Raw genomic sequence first — 15,910 nt, forward strand, 5'->3', positions numbered from 1 at the left:
TGTTCATTAATATGTGCTGTCCTTTTGAAATAAATAAAAGGAAAAAAACCCTGTAAGATGGGGCAAGTTTATTTGTATAGCACAGTTCATACACCGAGTAATTCAAAGTGCTTTACAGAAATAAAAGACAAGTTCGTATGGCACCAACATGTCAGAGATGTACTGTGGTGCTGAGCCATGAAGAGACTTATATACAAGCAGGGCTGTTTTAAAGTCTATTCTCTGAGCAACAGGAAGCCAGTGCAGAGATCTGAGAACAGGAGTAATGTGGTTGTACTTCCTGGTTCTAGTCAGGACCCGAGCAGCAGCGTTCTGAATGTACTGCAGCTGCCTTACAGCTAGTTTTGAGAGCCCCATGAGCAGTTACGGTAATCTAACCTACTGGAGATAAATGCATGCATGAGTCTCTCCAAATCTGGTTTAGGCATGATCCCTTTGATTCTGGCAATGTTTTTGAGATGATAAAATGTGAGTGATATGTAAATCTGAGTGTCATCTGCATAGTTATGGTACGACACATTATTGCTGCGTTTTAATTTGCCTAAAGGAAACATGTAAAGACTGAACAAAAGGGGTCCCAAGATAGACCCCTGGGGGACCCCACATGTCAAGGCCATTTGGTCAGAGACACAGTTACCAATTTCAACAAAGTACTTCCAGTCTTCAAGATAGGACTTAAACCATTTAAGGCAGGGGTCTCAAACTATCCTCCTGCGGGCCATTTGCAGCCCGCAGGAGGATAGTTTGTGGCCCCCGCCTTAATATTAAAGTTTAATGTTAGTGCGGCCCGCAAGTTTGATATGTATGGCACTTTAAGGGGTCGCACACCGAACGAGAAACGCAGCGTCGCGTCGCGTCGCGCCACGTCTTTAAAATTATTAGTGTACGCACACCGGCGGTGCCGTTCGGCGTCTGTCCGTGGCGCCCAGCTACGACTCAGGACGCTGTTCAAATACCTGCCGCGCCACAGAGCGCCTTCTGCATGGTTTTATATTAAATAACATCATATTTCTCTCAAATCGTCGTTAATACATTATACAAAGACACCACTGCTGCAAAATACTACTTGCATTGGTTTTCAAAAATGTAAACACATAATTAAATGTATAATAAACGTAGTCCTTTTAATCTTATTATCTAAAATTCAGGATTATTTTCTTTATTTTCATCAGATCATTATTTTGCATATACACTGTGCATTATGCATTGTGCATATTCTTCATTACCATAAAAATGTTAAATATAAAAAATAGATATTATAAACTGAAACCGAAACTAAAATAGAATAGTACATTTGTTTAATTAAAATACAAAAAAAAACTTTACAAGCTAACGTTAGCTTTTACAATGTAGTTGCCTAGACAACAGATACAACAAAACAATAACAGACAACAGATCATATTTATTACTGATTGATTTATTTATTTTCTATTCATTTTATTTTATTTATTTTCTTCTTAATTCTTAATTTGTTTATTTTTTTATCTTATTTTGTGTTAAAAAATAAAAATAAAGAGATTTAGGAAGATTGGAATTTTTTTAACAAAGCTTTTCTTGTGGAAACCCTGATGTGGCCCAGCCTCACCCAGACTCTGCCTCTAGTGGCCCCCAGGTAAATTGAGTTTGAGACCCCTGATTTAAGGGCAGTACCAGAGATGCCTATCCTTTGTAGCAGGATCACAAAGCAGCACTCAGATCCAGGAACAGGAGCTGTGCTGCCAGATCCCAAGTGAGTTGTGTTCTGTGGTCACTTCCTCATGATGGATTTTCAGTCACCTTACACCCCAGTGATTTAGTGGACTGTTTCTTCAGGGAAAAAATGTATTAACTTAAGACACATTTTTATGTCTAAGTCTGTGAGTAAATTGCAGCAGTTTTATGAAGTTCAGTTTTTATCCTCTGAGTGTTTTTTCTGTCTACTTGAAGTTCTCAGGAACCTGACAGGGGAAAGAATAAGTGTGTTCCCTTAGTCCTGCATTTAAAAAAATGTAATTGTTCATAGGTAAAACCAAATAATACTGTGATCTGGAGTTTTCCATGTATTTCTGGCCTTTTTCTGTTACTGGCTAATCTCTGCAACATGGCAGGTACACAACCAAAACAGTACATGAAGCGCAAAATGTGAAATGTTAACAAATTATTTATGTGCTCTATCCTGTTATGTGATGCACCACAGAACAGGTTATTGTCATAGAGAATTTATTTTTGCATTTTTCAATCTGAGCATTTGAAAGGAAAATGCAGACATTTGCTTTTAACTTAACACAACATGCTCATGGTAAAGGACAGCTTATCTTGGTCTTCTGTGCACCAGCTTTGTTAACATGTTACGCTGAAGTATTTGCACAGTCAGCCTTTAGCTGATCCACAGGCCTGTTGAGGCGATACATGGTGTACATTGCACAAAAAATCATGAATAAGCCAGTGACCACAAGAAGCATGTGACTAAACATGAGGAACCCAGCCAGTGCTGTATCTGAGGGCAGAAACCACACATACACCCAACCCTTGTGAAAGTTGTGGTGAATAAACTCGGGCCCCTGTTCAACGACCAGTTGGCCATAAAAAGGAAGTGCATCGTAGGAAAGAGTCTCAGTGATGAGAAGAAGCTCATCATCAGGTAGAGCAGTGGATATAGTGGGGAGGGAGTTTGCGACGTCAGAGGTGGTTGGTTTTGCAGGTTGAGTGGTTGTGGAGCTGATGGCTCGTTGTGTAGGTTCTTGGGTGGTGGCTGATATTGTTCGAAGCGGTGTGGTTACTGGGGCTGCAACTGATGGCTGTCGATCAGTTGTGATGGCGTGGGGTGGTTGTGTTGGCTCGAATGAGTCCTCTGTTGGAAAGTTACTTTGAGGCGTTGTAGCATTGCAAAAGTTGAAGTCCTCATCACACAGAGAGCGAATTGTACGGTGGATTTGATATGTTGGACTATGACACATCACATCCTCATTGTCAGTGACCACATGCTCATTAAGGCTTATCCATCTCCAAATACCTCTGATGCTACAAGTACAGTCCCAAGGGTTGCCACTCAGAGTAAGAGTCTTTAAAGCTGTAGTGGACCAGAAAATATTTCCTGGAAGAGTCTTCAGGTGGTTATTCTTCAATTCAATGATCAAAAGTCCTCCATGGCCTTGAAAGATGTTTTCTGGTAGACTCTGCAGCTTATTGTCATTGAGGAGGAGTGTGGCCAGTGTGGTTAGTCTGGCGAACAGCTGAGGATGTAGATAATGGAGATCGTTGGATCTCAGCGACAGTTTCTGAAGGTTGGGAAGGCAGCAGAAAAGGTCCGAAGGCAACTCCCTCAACTTGTCGTTTAAATGAAAGTTAAGCGACAAGAGCCCAGACATGTTAGCGAACAGATTTCCAGGTACAGTAGTGAGATTAGTGGCAAACAAATAAAATTCTCTCATCTCAGGCATGTGACCCATCAACTGGTCTGGCAGAGACAACAGTGGATTTTTGAAAATGGTAAGCTTGCTCAGCTTGGGCATGTTGTAGAAGGTCTTTTCTGGGATAGCCTGAAGTCGGTTGGACGACATAGTGAGAGTCTTCAGGTTCCTCAGTGACCAGAACACCCGAGGTGCAAGGCTGGAAATCTGGTTATAATGAATTTTTAACTCCTCAAGGTTGACAAGATCATCAAAAATCCCAGCTTCAAGCACCTCTATCTCATTGTATTGGATACTGAGCAGGCGGAGGCTGGTCAAGAGACGAAAGATGGTAGGTGAAAGCTTCTTTATGGAGTTCCTGCTAAGGTTCAGATTGGTGAGTTTGGTGAGTCTTCTGAAAACATCTGATTCCAGACTAGTCAGTTTGTTGTGGCTCAGGTTCAGATCCAGCAAAACGATAAGTCCTTCTAACATGTCCGGTGCAATGGTCTCCAACTGGTTTCCATCTAAATGCAGCTGTTCCAGGTCGGTCAGTGGACTGAACACTTGAGCAGGGATGGTAGAGAGGTCATTGGACGACAGCTTGACAGACTTGAGCTGTGGAACGACCTGGAAGGCCCGGGGGTGGATAGTGTGTAGGTGGCTGTAAGACAGACTGAAACGCAACAGCAGATGCTGGTTTGCCAGGCTGTTTTCATTTATGACATTCATATTAGTGTCATTGAGCCGCAGCGTGTACATGTAGAGAGGCAGCTGCTTCGGTATATCTGTGATGCTGTGGCCAACACACATGACAGCACCTGTAGAGTCACACCGGCAGCTGCTGGGGCAGACCGAGATGCAGGAGAGCTGCGGCAGCATGAACTGGAAGAGTAGGAACCAAAATCTGCCTGCATAGTTGAAATAAAGACACATTTGGACACACAAACTGTTCATCATTGCATTAAATTATTAATTTAAGTTTGTCTTGTTAATAATATGCAAAATAGCAGTTTATAGCAACAGTGTCCCACTGTTAAACTACCTACATTTTTCTCAAACTGAAATTTTATTGTCAGTCTGTTAACGCTGATCAGGAATTCCCGAATTCAGATGAGTACCCACCTCTGCAGTTGGAATCCATCATTGTCCTTTTGCTGTTATGATCATGCAGCTGTGCACTTTGCTTCTCTTGGGGCTGGAGTTGTCTGGAGAAGCTAGACACCCTCTGTCTGTCAAATCACCCTGCTCTAAATATGATATGAGTGACAGAGAGGATGCTGGTTCATTTCCTGTGGACTTATCTCCACAGCAATGCCTCACCCCACTTGTGCTCCAGTTTATGGTCTGAAACAGATAATACCTGTTTCTGTACCATGTCAGTGATGGTGTTTTGTGTCACAGGCCTGTAAGTGATAAAGTAGTTGGATATGAAATGTGTGATACTCTCGACATGTCGAGTGCGTGTAAATCAGAGAGACAAAATATTCTCCCAGTGTTGATTAACTGGCTGCTCACTGACAGTTAAACTCTGTACCAGGAGCAGGAGCTGTGCTGCCAGATCCCAAGAGAGTTGTGTTCTGTGGTCGCTTTCTCATGATGGATTTTCAGTCACCTTACACCCCAGTGATTTAGTGGACTGTTTCTTCAGGGAAAAAATGTATTTAAGACACATTTTTATATCTGAGTCTGTGAGTAAATTGCAGCAGTTTTATGAAGTTCAGTTTTTATCCTCTGAGTGTTTTTTGTCTACTTGAAGTTCTCAGGGACCTGACGGGAAAGAATAAGTATGTTCCCTTAAACTGCTGAAAACAATGTAGTAAAGCTCGTGTACGATTAAAGTCCTGTATTTGGGGAAAAAAAGTAAATTGTTCACACCAATAATAATGTGATAGGGAATTTTCCATGTATTTACTATTACCTGCCTTTCTGGCTAATCTGTGAAACATGGCAGATACACAACCAAGACAGCACATGAAGTGAAAATGTGAAATGTTATACTATTTATGTACTCGATGCTGTTATGTGATGCACCACAGAACAGTTTACTGTCATAGAGAATTTATTTTAGCATTTTTCCATTTCAGCATTTGAAAGGGAAATGTGGACATTTGCTTTTATTCTCATTTATGGAAAGATGGAAAATGTTCACATGACATTTTGTTTTGAATATGCACAAATCAACTGTATGGGATACACTCTAATGTCCTTGTTTGTGTATGAGTGTGCGCTGTGTGCATATTGGGATGTGTGAGTGCATTAATTGAAACACAGCAGCATGACTCACTGACGTAATGCAATGGTCATCCCTTTTCTTTTACTGCCTGGTTTTAGGTTGTGAATGCTGTACAGCGTCACATTCAGTCTGGCTTCCCTGCAATCACCTCTGTTCATCGTGCTCTGTGTGAGTCAGGTCTTTTCACAGCAGATCTCCCATTATTTAAACTAAGCCTATGACTCAGCTGTGTCACCCCCCTCCATCCCGCCCCAAAGATCCAGTCAGTAAATCAGCCATCACTGCAGATGTGCACCATGTGCTGCATTCCTTCACTCAGACTTCAGATTTTCACTGTTTTAAAATACTGATAACAGTAGTAAATTAAGAATAAAAGTAGTTGTGGGGGTGAGGAATGTTATGTTAGTCATTCTTCTCTGTTTTTGGATGGAAAATTAATGCAAAAATGACATCCTATTGAAATCTCTAAAATGGGTCAGATCAGTGCCAGGTCATGAGCTTTTTACCAACAAAATCCTACAGATTCAGGTTATTATTGTGTTTATTTTGTAAAATGAAGGACAGTGCATTTTTAAAAGCAGCAACAAATGAGGCAGTATCTTGGCAGTGGTACAGAAAAATGTTGTGCCCAATTCTTCCACAAGAGAGCGACATAAACACCAACACTAGGCAAATAAAATCCCTGCTAAAATAATAACGTGTGTTTGCAGCCAAGTAAATTTTGTCATGTCTGACCCTCAAGTATTTCCAGTGAATATAGTAGCTTATTTACAAATGAAGATTTACAGCCACAGTCCTTGGAGCTCTCTTAGAGCACCACAGTGCAATGGTAATGAAACGTTTATTGATGGCACCGATTATGGTACAATTCTATATTGCTGGAATAAATATATTGTGAATATGTTACTGGTGTTGTGAGTCTTAAGGCTATGTTGGGCTTTGCAGCAGGATTTCACAGAGGTTGTCTTGCGTTCATCTCAGACACAATACTTCCAGAAGCAAGCTGCGAATGAAATGACAAAGAGTGACATCTAGCATGCTATAGATTAATATCTATAAACGTCTCCATATGCATTGATAGATTGTAAATATACAGCTATGGCTGTAAATTAAGTAGGCATATTACATACTTTGTACATATCAATTCAGAAGGACTAAATTTAGCTTACGTTCACCCCTCTTCCGACTTATGGATTTGCCTTCTGCCAAACTGGCTGTGATCTCCCTCTCCAGCTCCAAGTTCTCCTTCAACGCCTGCAGCTACAAGCAGAGATCAGACTGATTAAACACACCAGGACTGATCATTATCAGTATCAATACACCAGCTACAAAGTGATTTTTGTAATGGAGTAATCTTACAGGTTTGTATTCAGTGCCTCCAGTCTACTTAGAATTTATTCTCATTTTTTGAGGATTTGAAACAACATATCCACACCCACTTTCGACACAAACACAGTGAATTCACATTTTATTGAATTATGATGTAATTCTTGGTTAATTTACATTCTTTAGAAATTTGCTTCATGGTGAATCTGTAAATGTTCTCACCTCCTCCAGCTCAGCTAATTTATTAGCCAGCTCGAGACCTGCAGATAGAAAAAGTGGTTAATCAATCATCCAGCAAGAATTTATTTGCGTTATTCAGTTAATGTGAGCAGTTAGTTTTTTTCTTTATCTCACCAAGAGGATTGTCCTTTTCAGCAGGAACTAAGCTTTTGTGTAGTAAGAGTGATAGAATCTTGCCCTGGGTGTCTGTGTCCTCTTTTGGATTAAAAACATTGTTTCCTGCACAAATTAAACAAATAAAAACTCAGCTTTAGCATCAGATGTGTCACAAGACATGAGCAGAACAAAGGTAATTCAGTAATATTCAATTGAAAAAAGAAAAATATACATAAAAAAGAATAAGATGGAAACATCTTACCTGTAGCATTTTTACAACTGAAACCAACTTAAGGTGCAGTAGCTGTACAAAAAACATTTGTATTGTATATTGACCTTAAACAAAACCATTTTTGCACACTCACCAGGGTTAAATATACTCCTCCCCTCCACATTCAGCAGTCCCTGCAGTAGTAACAAAGCCAGGAATCCCAAGCAGTAGTTCATAACTGTAAGCCTGTCCATGGCACTCGAGGTAGGGTCTCAAACAAATGCTGCACAATGAGCTCTTCCTCAAGCAACCAAGCAATCCACTGGCTTGGGTCCATTCTGTCAATGTATTTATCCCTTCAGGAGCCAGGAGGAGGGGCCAGTCAGGTACTAAATCAATAGCTAGTCGTTGTGTTTCGTCAACAGGCCATCTTTTCATGGGGACCATGGAGCGTCTTGAATGAAATACGGAGATGTGACGTTGGAGGGGAGGCCAGTAGCCCTACATCACTCTGACATGAGCAAATCAAACAGAGAGACGAAGTTATCAATCATCCTGTTCATTATGAGAGACCAGAATCAGACATTCTTGGCCCTTGCAACCATTTTTCTTTTACACTAATTGCTTTTTTTAAAAAAGGTAAAGTACATGAGAGCATGTTGGTCTGGGGAAGGAGGGGTAAGTAAATTGATTGAGTCCATAAGTGCATCATAACCGTAAATGAGCTCCTCATTCTTGGCTTCAGGACTGATTTTGAAATGAAGCAGCATCCATCAAGCCAACCACCAAACACCTAAGTCACTAAAATGTATTTCTTGCATCAAGGTAATCAAATCTCATACACTGGCAAGAAGAGCAGGCTGTGCAGTGTTAGAGAAATGAGATGGCTGGCACCTGCCAAATGTGACTGTTGAGGGTCTCATAAAAGCCCCCGCCAGCTTTGCACCCTTTCAGACCTTGGAGCCGATGACGTCTGATATCTGGCATCCAAGAGCCTTTCACGAATCCGTCACTTTAGTCAATCAGCTGTTGGAAGCTGAAACTCTGACTTGGTCACATAAAGTAAAACTAAATGTATTAAGAGGACACCTGAAACATCAGTGTCACAAACACAGACAAACTAGATAAATTAGCAAACACATTTTGTCTGCAGGGAGGTATTTTGTTATATCAAGTGACTGTCAGATGCATACACTGAGGCCTTGCTCTGCACCACAACACAGTTCAAAGACTTTGCAAACAATTGAGCCAGTTCTGAGCTTCTATTGATGTAAGAAATGTGTTTGATGTGTGAGCCAAAGCCATGCAGCCATCAGTCCTCTCTGCTCCCAACCAGTTCACTGCATCACTAATGAGACAGTTCAGGGTCACACTGGCCTCAGGGCAAAAATACACACTGACACTAATTCAGCCTTACGTGTGGACACAGCTATTGCTGTTCCAGTAAACGGACCAATAGTACCAATTTATTATAGTGGACGTTAAGGCAGAGCATGTGAAACAGCTGGACGCTAGAGGGAGCGTGCACACTAACATAATGTGTTTTATATCTCATTGATAATGAGAACACCAGCTGCTGTCCGATCACATGATGTGTGCTGGCGTGAACGACAGATCAAGAGCAAAAAAAGCTCGTATCACACCTGTAAATGTAAGTGTCCTTCATTCACACAAGCAGGTGTAGTGAATCTCCTTCGTCTGGTTCTGAATCTCAGGCCGAATATCGCCACACAGGCCCTGAAGGCGTCAGTGCTCGGCTGAGCCACAGCTTTGGCCCAGAGAGGCGGGCACCCCTCGGCTCTGTGAAGACTTCTGGTCCCTGCAGCTGCAGCTGTCTACAGTCTGGGCGACGGAGTTATGTCAAGTGTACCACACTGCACTCAATTATACCGGAAGCTGACAAGTTAAAAGCCCTACCTATAGCGGCTGGCAGGCTTCTGTTTTTGCAGCTTATATTCAATATATATTCTTAATATTTCTGATGCAGTCATTACTCAACAATAGAGGCCTGGTGAGCTTTTGAATCACATTTTAAACTTGTCACGGAAACTGAAACACTATGTACCTTTTGTGTCATTAACATTGAAATAAATGTAATTGATAGTTTTATATGTTCCGTTCACAAGTCACACTTAGTTCTGTGCAAACTGAACATGCTGCAGTGTCGTCGTGTTGCCATGTACAGACCGTGAAGTCATATATTTTTAAATTTGGTGCAGGGATGTAAAATGTAATGAATGGGTTAGTTATGGGTTAGGTTATAAAATTAAACTTATGTCCCTGATCAGCTGAGTTGTAATTGTTCAAATCATTGTTAGAGATTGAGTCTGCGGGTCTTATTTTGACAAGCCCGAGCGGAAGGCCGGGCTGTGATGTGGCGGGCTCGGCGGGTCGGGGACGGAGCGACGCTCGTAGAAAATCTGACACTCGGTTCAGCCTCAGCTGCGACCGTCGAGAGTGCGGCCACCGAAACTAATCACAAGGCCCGTTCAGTTTCAGAACCATCGATATATCGATCAGCTGCCGTTGACGTGCGGGAGACGCGCGGGACAGGAATTCACCGTCAACGTTGACAACATGGCTGAGTGTAACGTTAGCATCGACCAGAAGAAGCTGCCCGGAGTGAAAGAGGGTAATGTCCGCTGCACCTTTGCTGGGGAAACGTGACGCTAACTAGATATTTACCTGCCCTGGGGCTCTATCCGGTCAGTGTGAACTGGGCACAGGTGTGTTAGGGTGTTATGGCTGTTAGCGCAGCAGCTAACTACAGCGGATGCTAGCATAGTAACCTGAAGGCTGCACTGATTACACCGCACAGGTGTCGGGTCTGGTTCTGTATCCCGGCCAGAACCTGTTTCCAGTCAGGGTTAAAACTTTATTTTAGAAATGAGGAAACACGTTGTCTCCCTCACAGTGAGTTGTAATATAAAGCTGGACTGGGTCGGTAAATAGCGCCTGTCAGGTGTCCTTCATACTGATCACATGTACGTGTTTACCTGTGGGAAGTTATGTGGCTCAGCCAGACCTCTGAGGGCTGAAAGTGTCCACTGTCATTTCCTTTGGGCTGTCAAATCTGTCCCCGCTCTGAAACACTGGTATAAAAACATAACCACAGACTTTGTTGTTGTTACTCAGGTGAAGGAGGTGGAGAGCGGGCTTTTACACTGAAACATTTCAGATGGGATGCTGTGCTGATGGGAAGAACACATCCTGTTAGTGTGAAGCAGCTGCTCAGCAGGATGCTTGTTATTCTGGTCAGAGAGAAAATTGTGCATTTCCACTGCTTGGCTTGGCTGGAGAGGACAAGGCTGAGGAGGCTGCTGGAAAAGTTTTAGCTTCACTGCTCACAGGTGTTTGTGACAACAGTAAATATTGTGAACTGTCTGGTTCTACTGTAGTGTAACTTAAAGATGAACTGAGCTTGTGGTTTGCTTTGTGTTGTGCTAAAAACTACACAGTCTTGGCTTTTACAAGCTATAAAAGGAACTGTCTCACAAACCAAAATTGTTGGGTTACTTAGTACGAGCAGTGCGTAGAGCTACTGTATACAAGCCTGAATAAATCTCAGGTTTCTGGGCTGAGAAGATTAAGCATATGGTTGAAAAATGGCCCGTGTTAATCAAATCCCTGATCTAAGGCAGAGGGGGCTTAGTGGGGTCCTGCCCTCGTCTTTCTAGCATCTGTTTATCCCAGCCACTCACCCAGTCAATCACACATCCACCGTCCAACAGTGTTTTGTTTCAGTCCCCAGTGTTTCTGGCTTTCAGTAATATTAGCAAATGTTATTTTTTCAGCAGTGTGGCTTATGCACTCTAACACATAGTCATACTTTATTGCTGGTTATGAATTTTTCATGTGAATGAAGTCATCTTTGTGAGAGGAGGTGATGGCCAGTGTAAAGTTATTACATGTGTCTAGGCCCTATAATGAAAGCTGGGAGGAGAAGAGCTTTAAATACAAGATTAGTGTCAAAAGATCAATATAACTGGATATATACATATACATATATGTATGCAGTAGGTAAATGAAACTCAAGCAAATTAAATTACTCTTTATTTGGATCCTCCCTGGTTATAGCTGCTTCTAACAGCAGGGTGCTGCATGGTTTCTTGCAAGATGAAATTATAGCTTAATTTTATTTCTCTGTATTTGATTCAATGAGCACGATTTGCAGCTGCAGAAAAGCTTCTCAAATTTTAAAAATACAAATTAAACAGGAAGTTGAGCTCAGTGAAGCTTAAAAAGCAGATGGTGTTAAGTACATGCTATACATCCCCTGCTGTAAGGTCCATATTTATATTTAGTTAATGTTGTGAGAAAGGTCTTAAATGCCCCCTTGGTTTCTAGAGTTCCCCCCACAGGAACACCGGGGGATCCCAAATAGTCAAAGACACAAACGAACTGGCTCATTTCAGATGGATGTGTGGTGATGCTGTCTGTTCTTTCTGTAGAAAACTCCCCTCCCACAGTGGTGTGCACTAAATAATCGCAGCAGTAGTTCTGGCAATAGCAGTAATACTGAAACCATGAGTGGAAACGCTGGTTTGTTGGGAGAATCTCAGTTTAAAATGGAAAATGTTTTTTACCTTAAAAGTCTTGTTGACTCTATACAGATAATTGAAATCATGATTTTAGCTGTAACAGTGGTGCTTTAGTTCTTGAGCTGAGACCAAACAATAGTTATGTTTCTATCAAAAAACTCAGCCGTTGTTGATTTGAAATGCTGCTGAATGTGTTTGTTCTTACGTCTCAGCGCTGTTGTTGCCTATTTTGTGGTATTTTAGGGTAGATAATTGTGCTTGTTTACTGTATTGGAACTACAGTGTACTGGCCAGCTCACCACACTTTTTAGTGATGCAGCATGGCCGGTTATCACTAAGAAGTCTTCTCACTTCCTCTTATCAAAAACTCTTTATCCTTTTTAAGTTCAAAAACTCCCAAAACATCAGGGTTTATTTAGTCTTTCTTAATCTATGCTTCTTTAGCCTCATGGCTAAGTTCCTCATTCAGTTTCACTTCGTGTTTGGGCAGACAAATAAATAGCTGGACCACAAGGACTTGCCAAATGCAGCTTTTTCAGATTACCACACTGATAAACATTGTTTCCTCTGGTTCCTGCTCTTTGAGAGATACTGATGTACAGTTTTAAACATCTCATCTTGTGATAAACTAGTAATTAGTTTATCACGGCCCCTGTGGCTCGGAAGGTAGAGCAGGCCATCAACACAAGGGCCTGGGTTTGATCCCCAGCTTCACTAGTGTCGAAGTGTCCTTGGGTTGGACACTGCTCCTTTGTCTGTTTTATCAGTGCATGTGTGTACAATCCCAATGGGCAGGTCAATGCTTCGCATGGCAGCCCAGCTATCAGTGTGAGAGAGAGAGGGTTTGTGTGTCCGAATGGGTAAATGGGAAATTACTGTAAAGCACTTGAGTGTAGAAAACTGGTAAATATGTGTAATATACCATTAATAGTTTGGGAATTAAGTGTTCAAACTGTCTTTTTGTTTCAGTAATAGTAGTCATGTTTACAGTAATACGTAGTACATTGCTGTCTTTCATTCCTTTAGCAATAAAGACTTGTCAGCTCATATAAAGAGCCACTTAACGGAAAGTTAGTGCACAAAATAATTTTTTCTCCTTAAACCGTTTGATCGTTTGCTTGTATGTTTGATTTCACTTGTTAAACTTTGCGTTCTGTTTCTGAAGATTTTTTTCTCTTTAAATATGTGTAGGCAGATATGCCGGATGTTAATCACATGCCTGGGACTAAATATGTCATGTTCATATCTAACATCTCTGCTACCTAAATAATGGTTTGCACGAACTGCATTTTTTTTTTTTGACACCCGCTTTATCAATATTCTTTTTCATTTCTGATGTTATGTGTTTTCAGTGTGCCGAGACTTTGCTGTGCTGGAGGACCACTGCCTGGCCTACAACCTGCAGGAGCAAGAAAGTAAGACAGCAAATTAGTAGTATTTTATTTTTAATTTGTCACCTCTAGTCCTCTTCCTGTTTAATCTGCCTACAGCAAAAGGGTGCCAAAAGTGAAAGAAACTCAAACAGCTGTGTTTTTGCCTGAAAAGGTGGGTAACTCCTGGTTAGTTGAACTGGCCTGTGATGCTCAGATTTATTAAGATGAACCAAATCCAGAGTCCATACAGACCTGTTCTCTTTTTGGTTAATCACTTAAATCATTTAATGTTGTAATATTTTCTAAATCAGAGCCGTTCTGTCACTGTAGACTGTTTTTGTCAAGCTGCTGTGCTGCATTCCTATGGTAGGTCCATTAGCAAAGGTTTTTATATGGAACACATTGTGGGATACCATTGTGTCTTACCTGCCAGTGCAAACACTCCCAGATGTCTGTGTTGCATCTTTAGACTTGGGTGATTTCTCTTAGCTGTGTGTGTTGTCCCTGCATGCTGCATTAATTTGGAGTCTCACGAAAGAGGGTCTCTTCCCCTGCTGCTGTTTTTTTTCCAGTAAGTGCATTAAGACAACTTGTGCCAATCTCATGATAATCAATATTACTTTTAAACTTGTACTGCCACGAACAGGCCCAAACATAACAAGGCCTTTCTGCAATCCAACAGAAACAAATATCTGCACAAGAGTAGCAGCTACCACACCGCCTCGTATCCTTCACCTGCACTCCTCTAGAAAGAAATGACAGGAACCCACAAAAAGAGATATTGCTTTAAGCTTTTGAAGGAAATTAGCAGCCAGTTTCTTTGGTGTGCTTTTGTTTTAAAGGGATGGATGAATTCAGTGTGTTGACGGCCGAAGCGTAATCTTTGTTACTCATCTGCATTGGACAATAGTGTCTTTTTTTGGTTTCACAGAAACATCTCTATCACCTTTAAATTATAAAATGTGCAACAAGGCGAGACGTCAGTGCTACTTTAAGTGCAAATTACCCTTAAAAGCATTGGCAAATCCATAACAGAGGCTCGTTCCCCTGTGTTCTCTTTATTGCTGCACTGATCTTGTGTGAACTAGAAAAATATTTGATTCCCCTGTGACCCTGGAGGTCACCAAGAAGAACGTCCCTTTCTCTTCCTAGGTCACATTAACAGATGGCCTTCCCAAAAGCATATTCATTTCATCTTCATCTACACTTCAGCCCGCCTTTATTTCCATCCAAATTGTTGAGCATGCAAAACACTGAAGCATCCAGATGTCACATGGAACACATTCATGGCTGTGTCAGCACTTGGTGCTTTTGTTGTTGTAATATGTTTTCTCTGCTCCAAAGTACAGATCCCCACTGAGCTTTGGATAGTCCAACTTTCTCACCTCATTTTCTGAATGACGTGGCAGCTCCTCAAAGTTGAGTTTGTTGAATGAACAACTGTCATCGAGTACAGTCCATTTCATTCTTTTTTTTTGTTTGTTTGTTTGTTTGTTTTTTTCGATGTTTCATAGATGAATCAATTTTCGGGTTGAAAAACGTGGCACTGGATAAATGTTTTCTTGGGTTGTGACATCAGTTTTTCCGTCACATATTTTTTGTGAGGTGTCATAAACTTTGGTGTCAAAAAAAAAAAAAATCAATGTCAGCCTGTTGACTTTTTATCAAGTTGCCATAGCTGGGTAAATTGCCAAATGTAATTTGGTCCGTTTCACATGGAAGCAGGGCGGGGATCGATAGCCAGATGAAACAGAGCTGAGCGAATGAGTGATGCTCTCCATGTGAACAAAGTGCTTAGAGTGCGTCAGCAAGCAGGATTTATCATCTGTTATGGCTCACAACATGCCATCACACAACCTTGGGATGGTGCCTCCGCTGCGAACATTCATCTCTCAGTGACTAAGAGTGCTCTCTGTTTATTACCACAGACTGAAGTATCTCCTCGACGTTCACCTTGTTCTCTCCACGCGTCTAAACAACGCTACTGCTCTTCAGAGGGGAAAACATCAAAAAAAAAAAAAAAATCTTGTTGATCTGTAAATACACTCCCTAGTGTGCTGCTGTTCATAAGCCCTCTTCAGTGCTGCGGTCAACATACCTGCTGTGTGTTTGTGTACACTTTAAAACACACTGCATATGTGTTTGTGTCTATAGTTGAGAGCCACTTGGCGTCCAACGTCCATAAGAGCCGGCTGGTGCAGAAGGACCTGCAAGTGGCCAAGAAGCTGCAGGAGGAGGAGGATCAGAGAGCCAAACTTCGGAACCGGAAACGACAGGGTGACCTGTGGGTGTCCCTCACACATCAACAGTTTCACAAATACATTTATATCATGTTTATCTATATTAGAGCAAAATTCACTTGGAGGGAAATGAACAATAAAAGCAACAGAAGCCGATAGGCCTAGAGAGGGCACAAAGCAAGAATTGCTTGAGACATGAATTCTTCTTCACTTCATGATAGCTTTACAGTTATTTAGTATGATAGATATCATGGGATTAAGTATTTACTTGAAAGTTGT

General features: G+C 41.5%; 2 protein-coding genes across 6 annotated transcripts in view; one reads left to right on the plus strand and one right to left on the minus strand.

The window, feature by feature from the left end:
* Positions 1-15,910, plus strand: part of ccdc50a (coiled-coil domain containing 50a) — a 31,289-nt gene that overhangs the window by 4,397 nt on the left and 10,982 nt on the right. For 2 of the 3 annotated variants that reach the window (XM_026304667.1, XM_026304669.1), the window contains exons 1-3: positions 9,839-10,109; positions 13,371-13,433; positions 15,546-15,675. In XM_026304667.1, coding sequence (XP_026160452.1) covers positions 10,055-10,109; positions 13,371-13,433; positions 15,546-15,675 — 248 coding nt within the window. In that variant the 5' untranslated portion in view covers positions 9,839-10,054. Of the gene's footprint in view, positions 1-9,838; positions 10,110-13,370; positions 13,434-15,545 lie in introns of those variants that run through there. The other variant, XM_026304668.1, reaches the window with a different exon arrangement.
* On the minus strand, positions 1,710-4,642 carry LOC113129004 (platelet glycoprotein V). Of its 3 annotated transcripts, none has more exons than XM_026304664.1 (2): positions 4,494-4,642; positions 1,710-4,279 (listed from the first exon to the last, which is right to left on the minus strand). In XM_026304664.1, exons 1-2 carry the CDS (start codon positions 4,513-4,515, stop codon positions 2,328-2,330), a joined length of 1,974 nt encoding a protein of 657 aa, XP_026160449.1. In that variant the 5' UTR covers positions 4,516-4,642; the 3' UTR covers positions 1,710-2,327. The 3 variants fall into 3 exon arrangements, with proteins under 3 accessions (XP_026160449.1, XP_026160451.1, XP_026160450.1); XM_026304666.1 differs by having other exon boundaries at positions 1,710-4,253; positions 4,494-4,593; XM_026304665.1 differs by having other exon boundaries at positions 4,418-4,555.

Source organism: Mastacembelus armatus, chromosome 4 (assembly GCF_900324485.2).
Source record: "Mastacembelus armatus chromosome 4, fMasArm1.2, whole genome shotgun sequence".
In the NCBI taxonomy this organism is placed as follows: Eukaryota; Metazoa; Chordata; class Actinopteri; order Synbranchiformes; family Mastacembelidae; genus Mastacembelus; species Mastacembelus armatus.

What these genes read in the sequence shown, in the direction of transcription:
- LOC113129004 (XM_026304664.1), bottom strand. Translation starts at nt 4,515, where the DNA reads ATGATGGATTCCAACTGCAGAG. An exon ending in GATGGATTCCAACTGCAGAG is followed by an intron (nt 4,280 to 4,493) that starts GTGGGTACTCAT and finishes TCAACTATGCAG; the next exon opens with GCAGATTTTGGTTCCTACTC.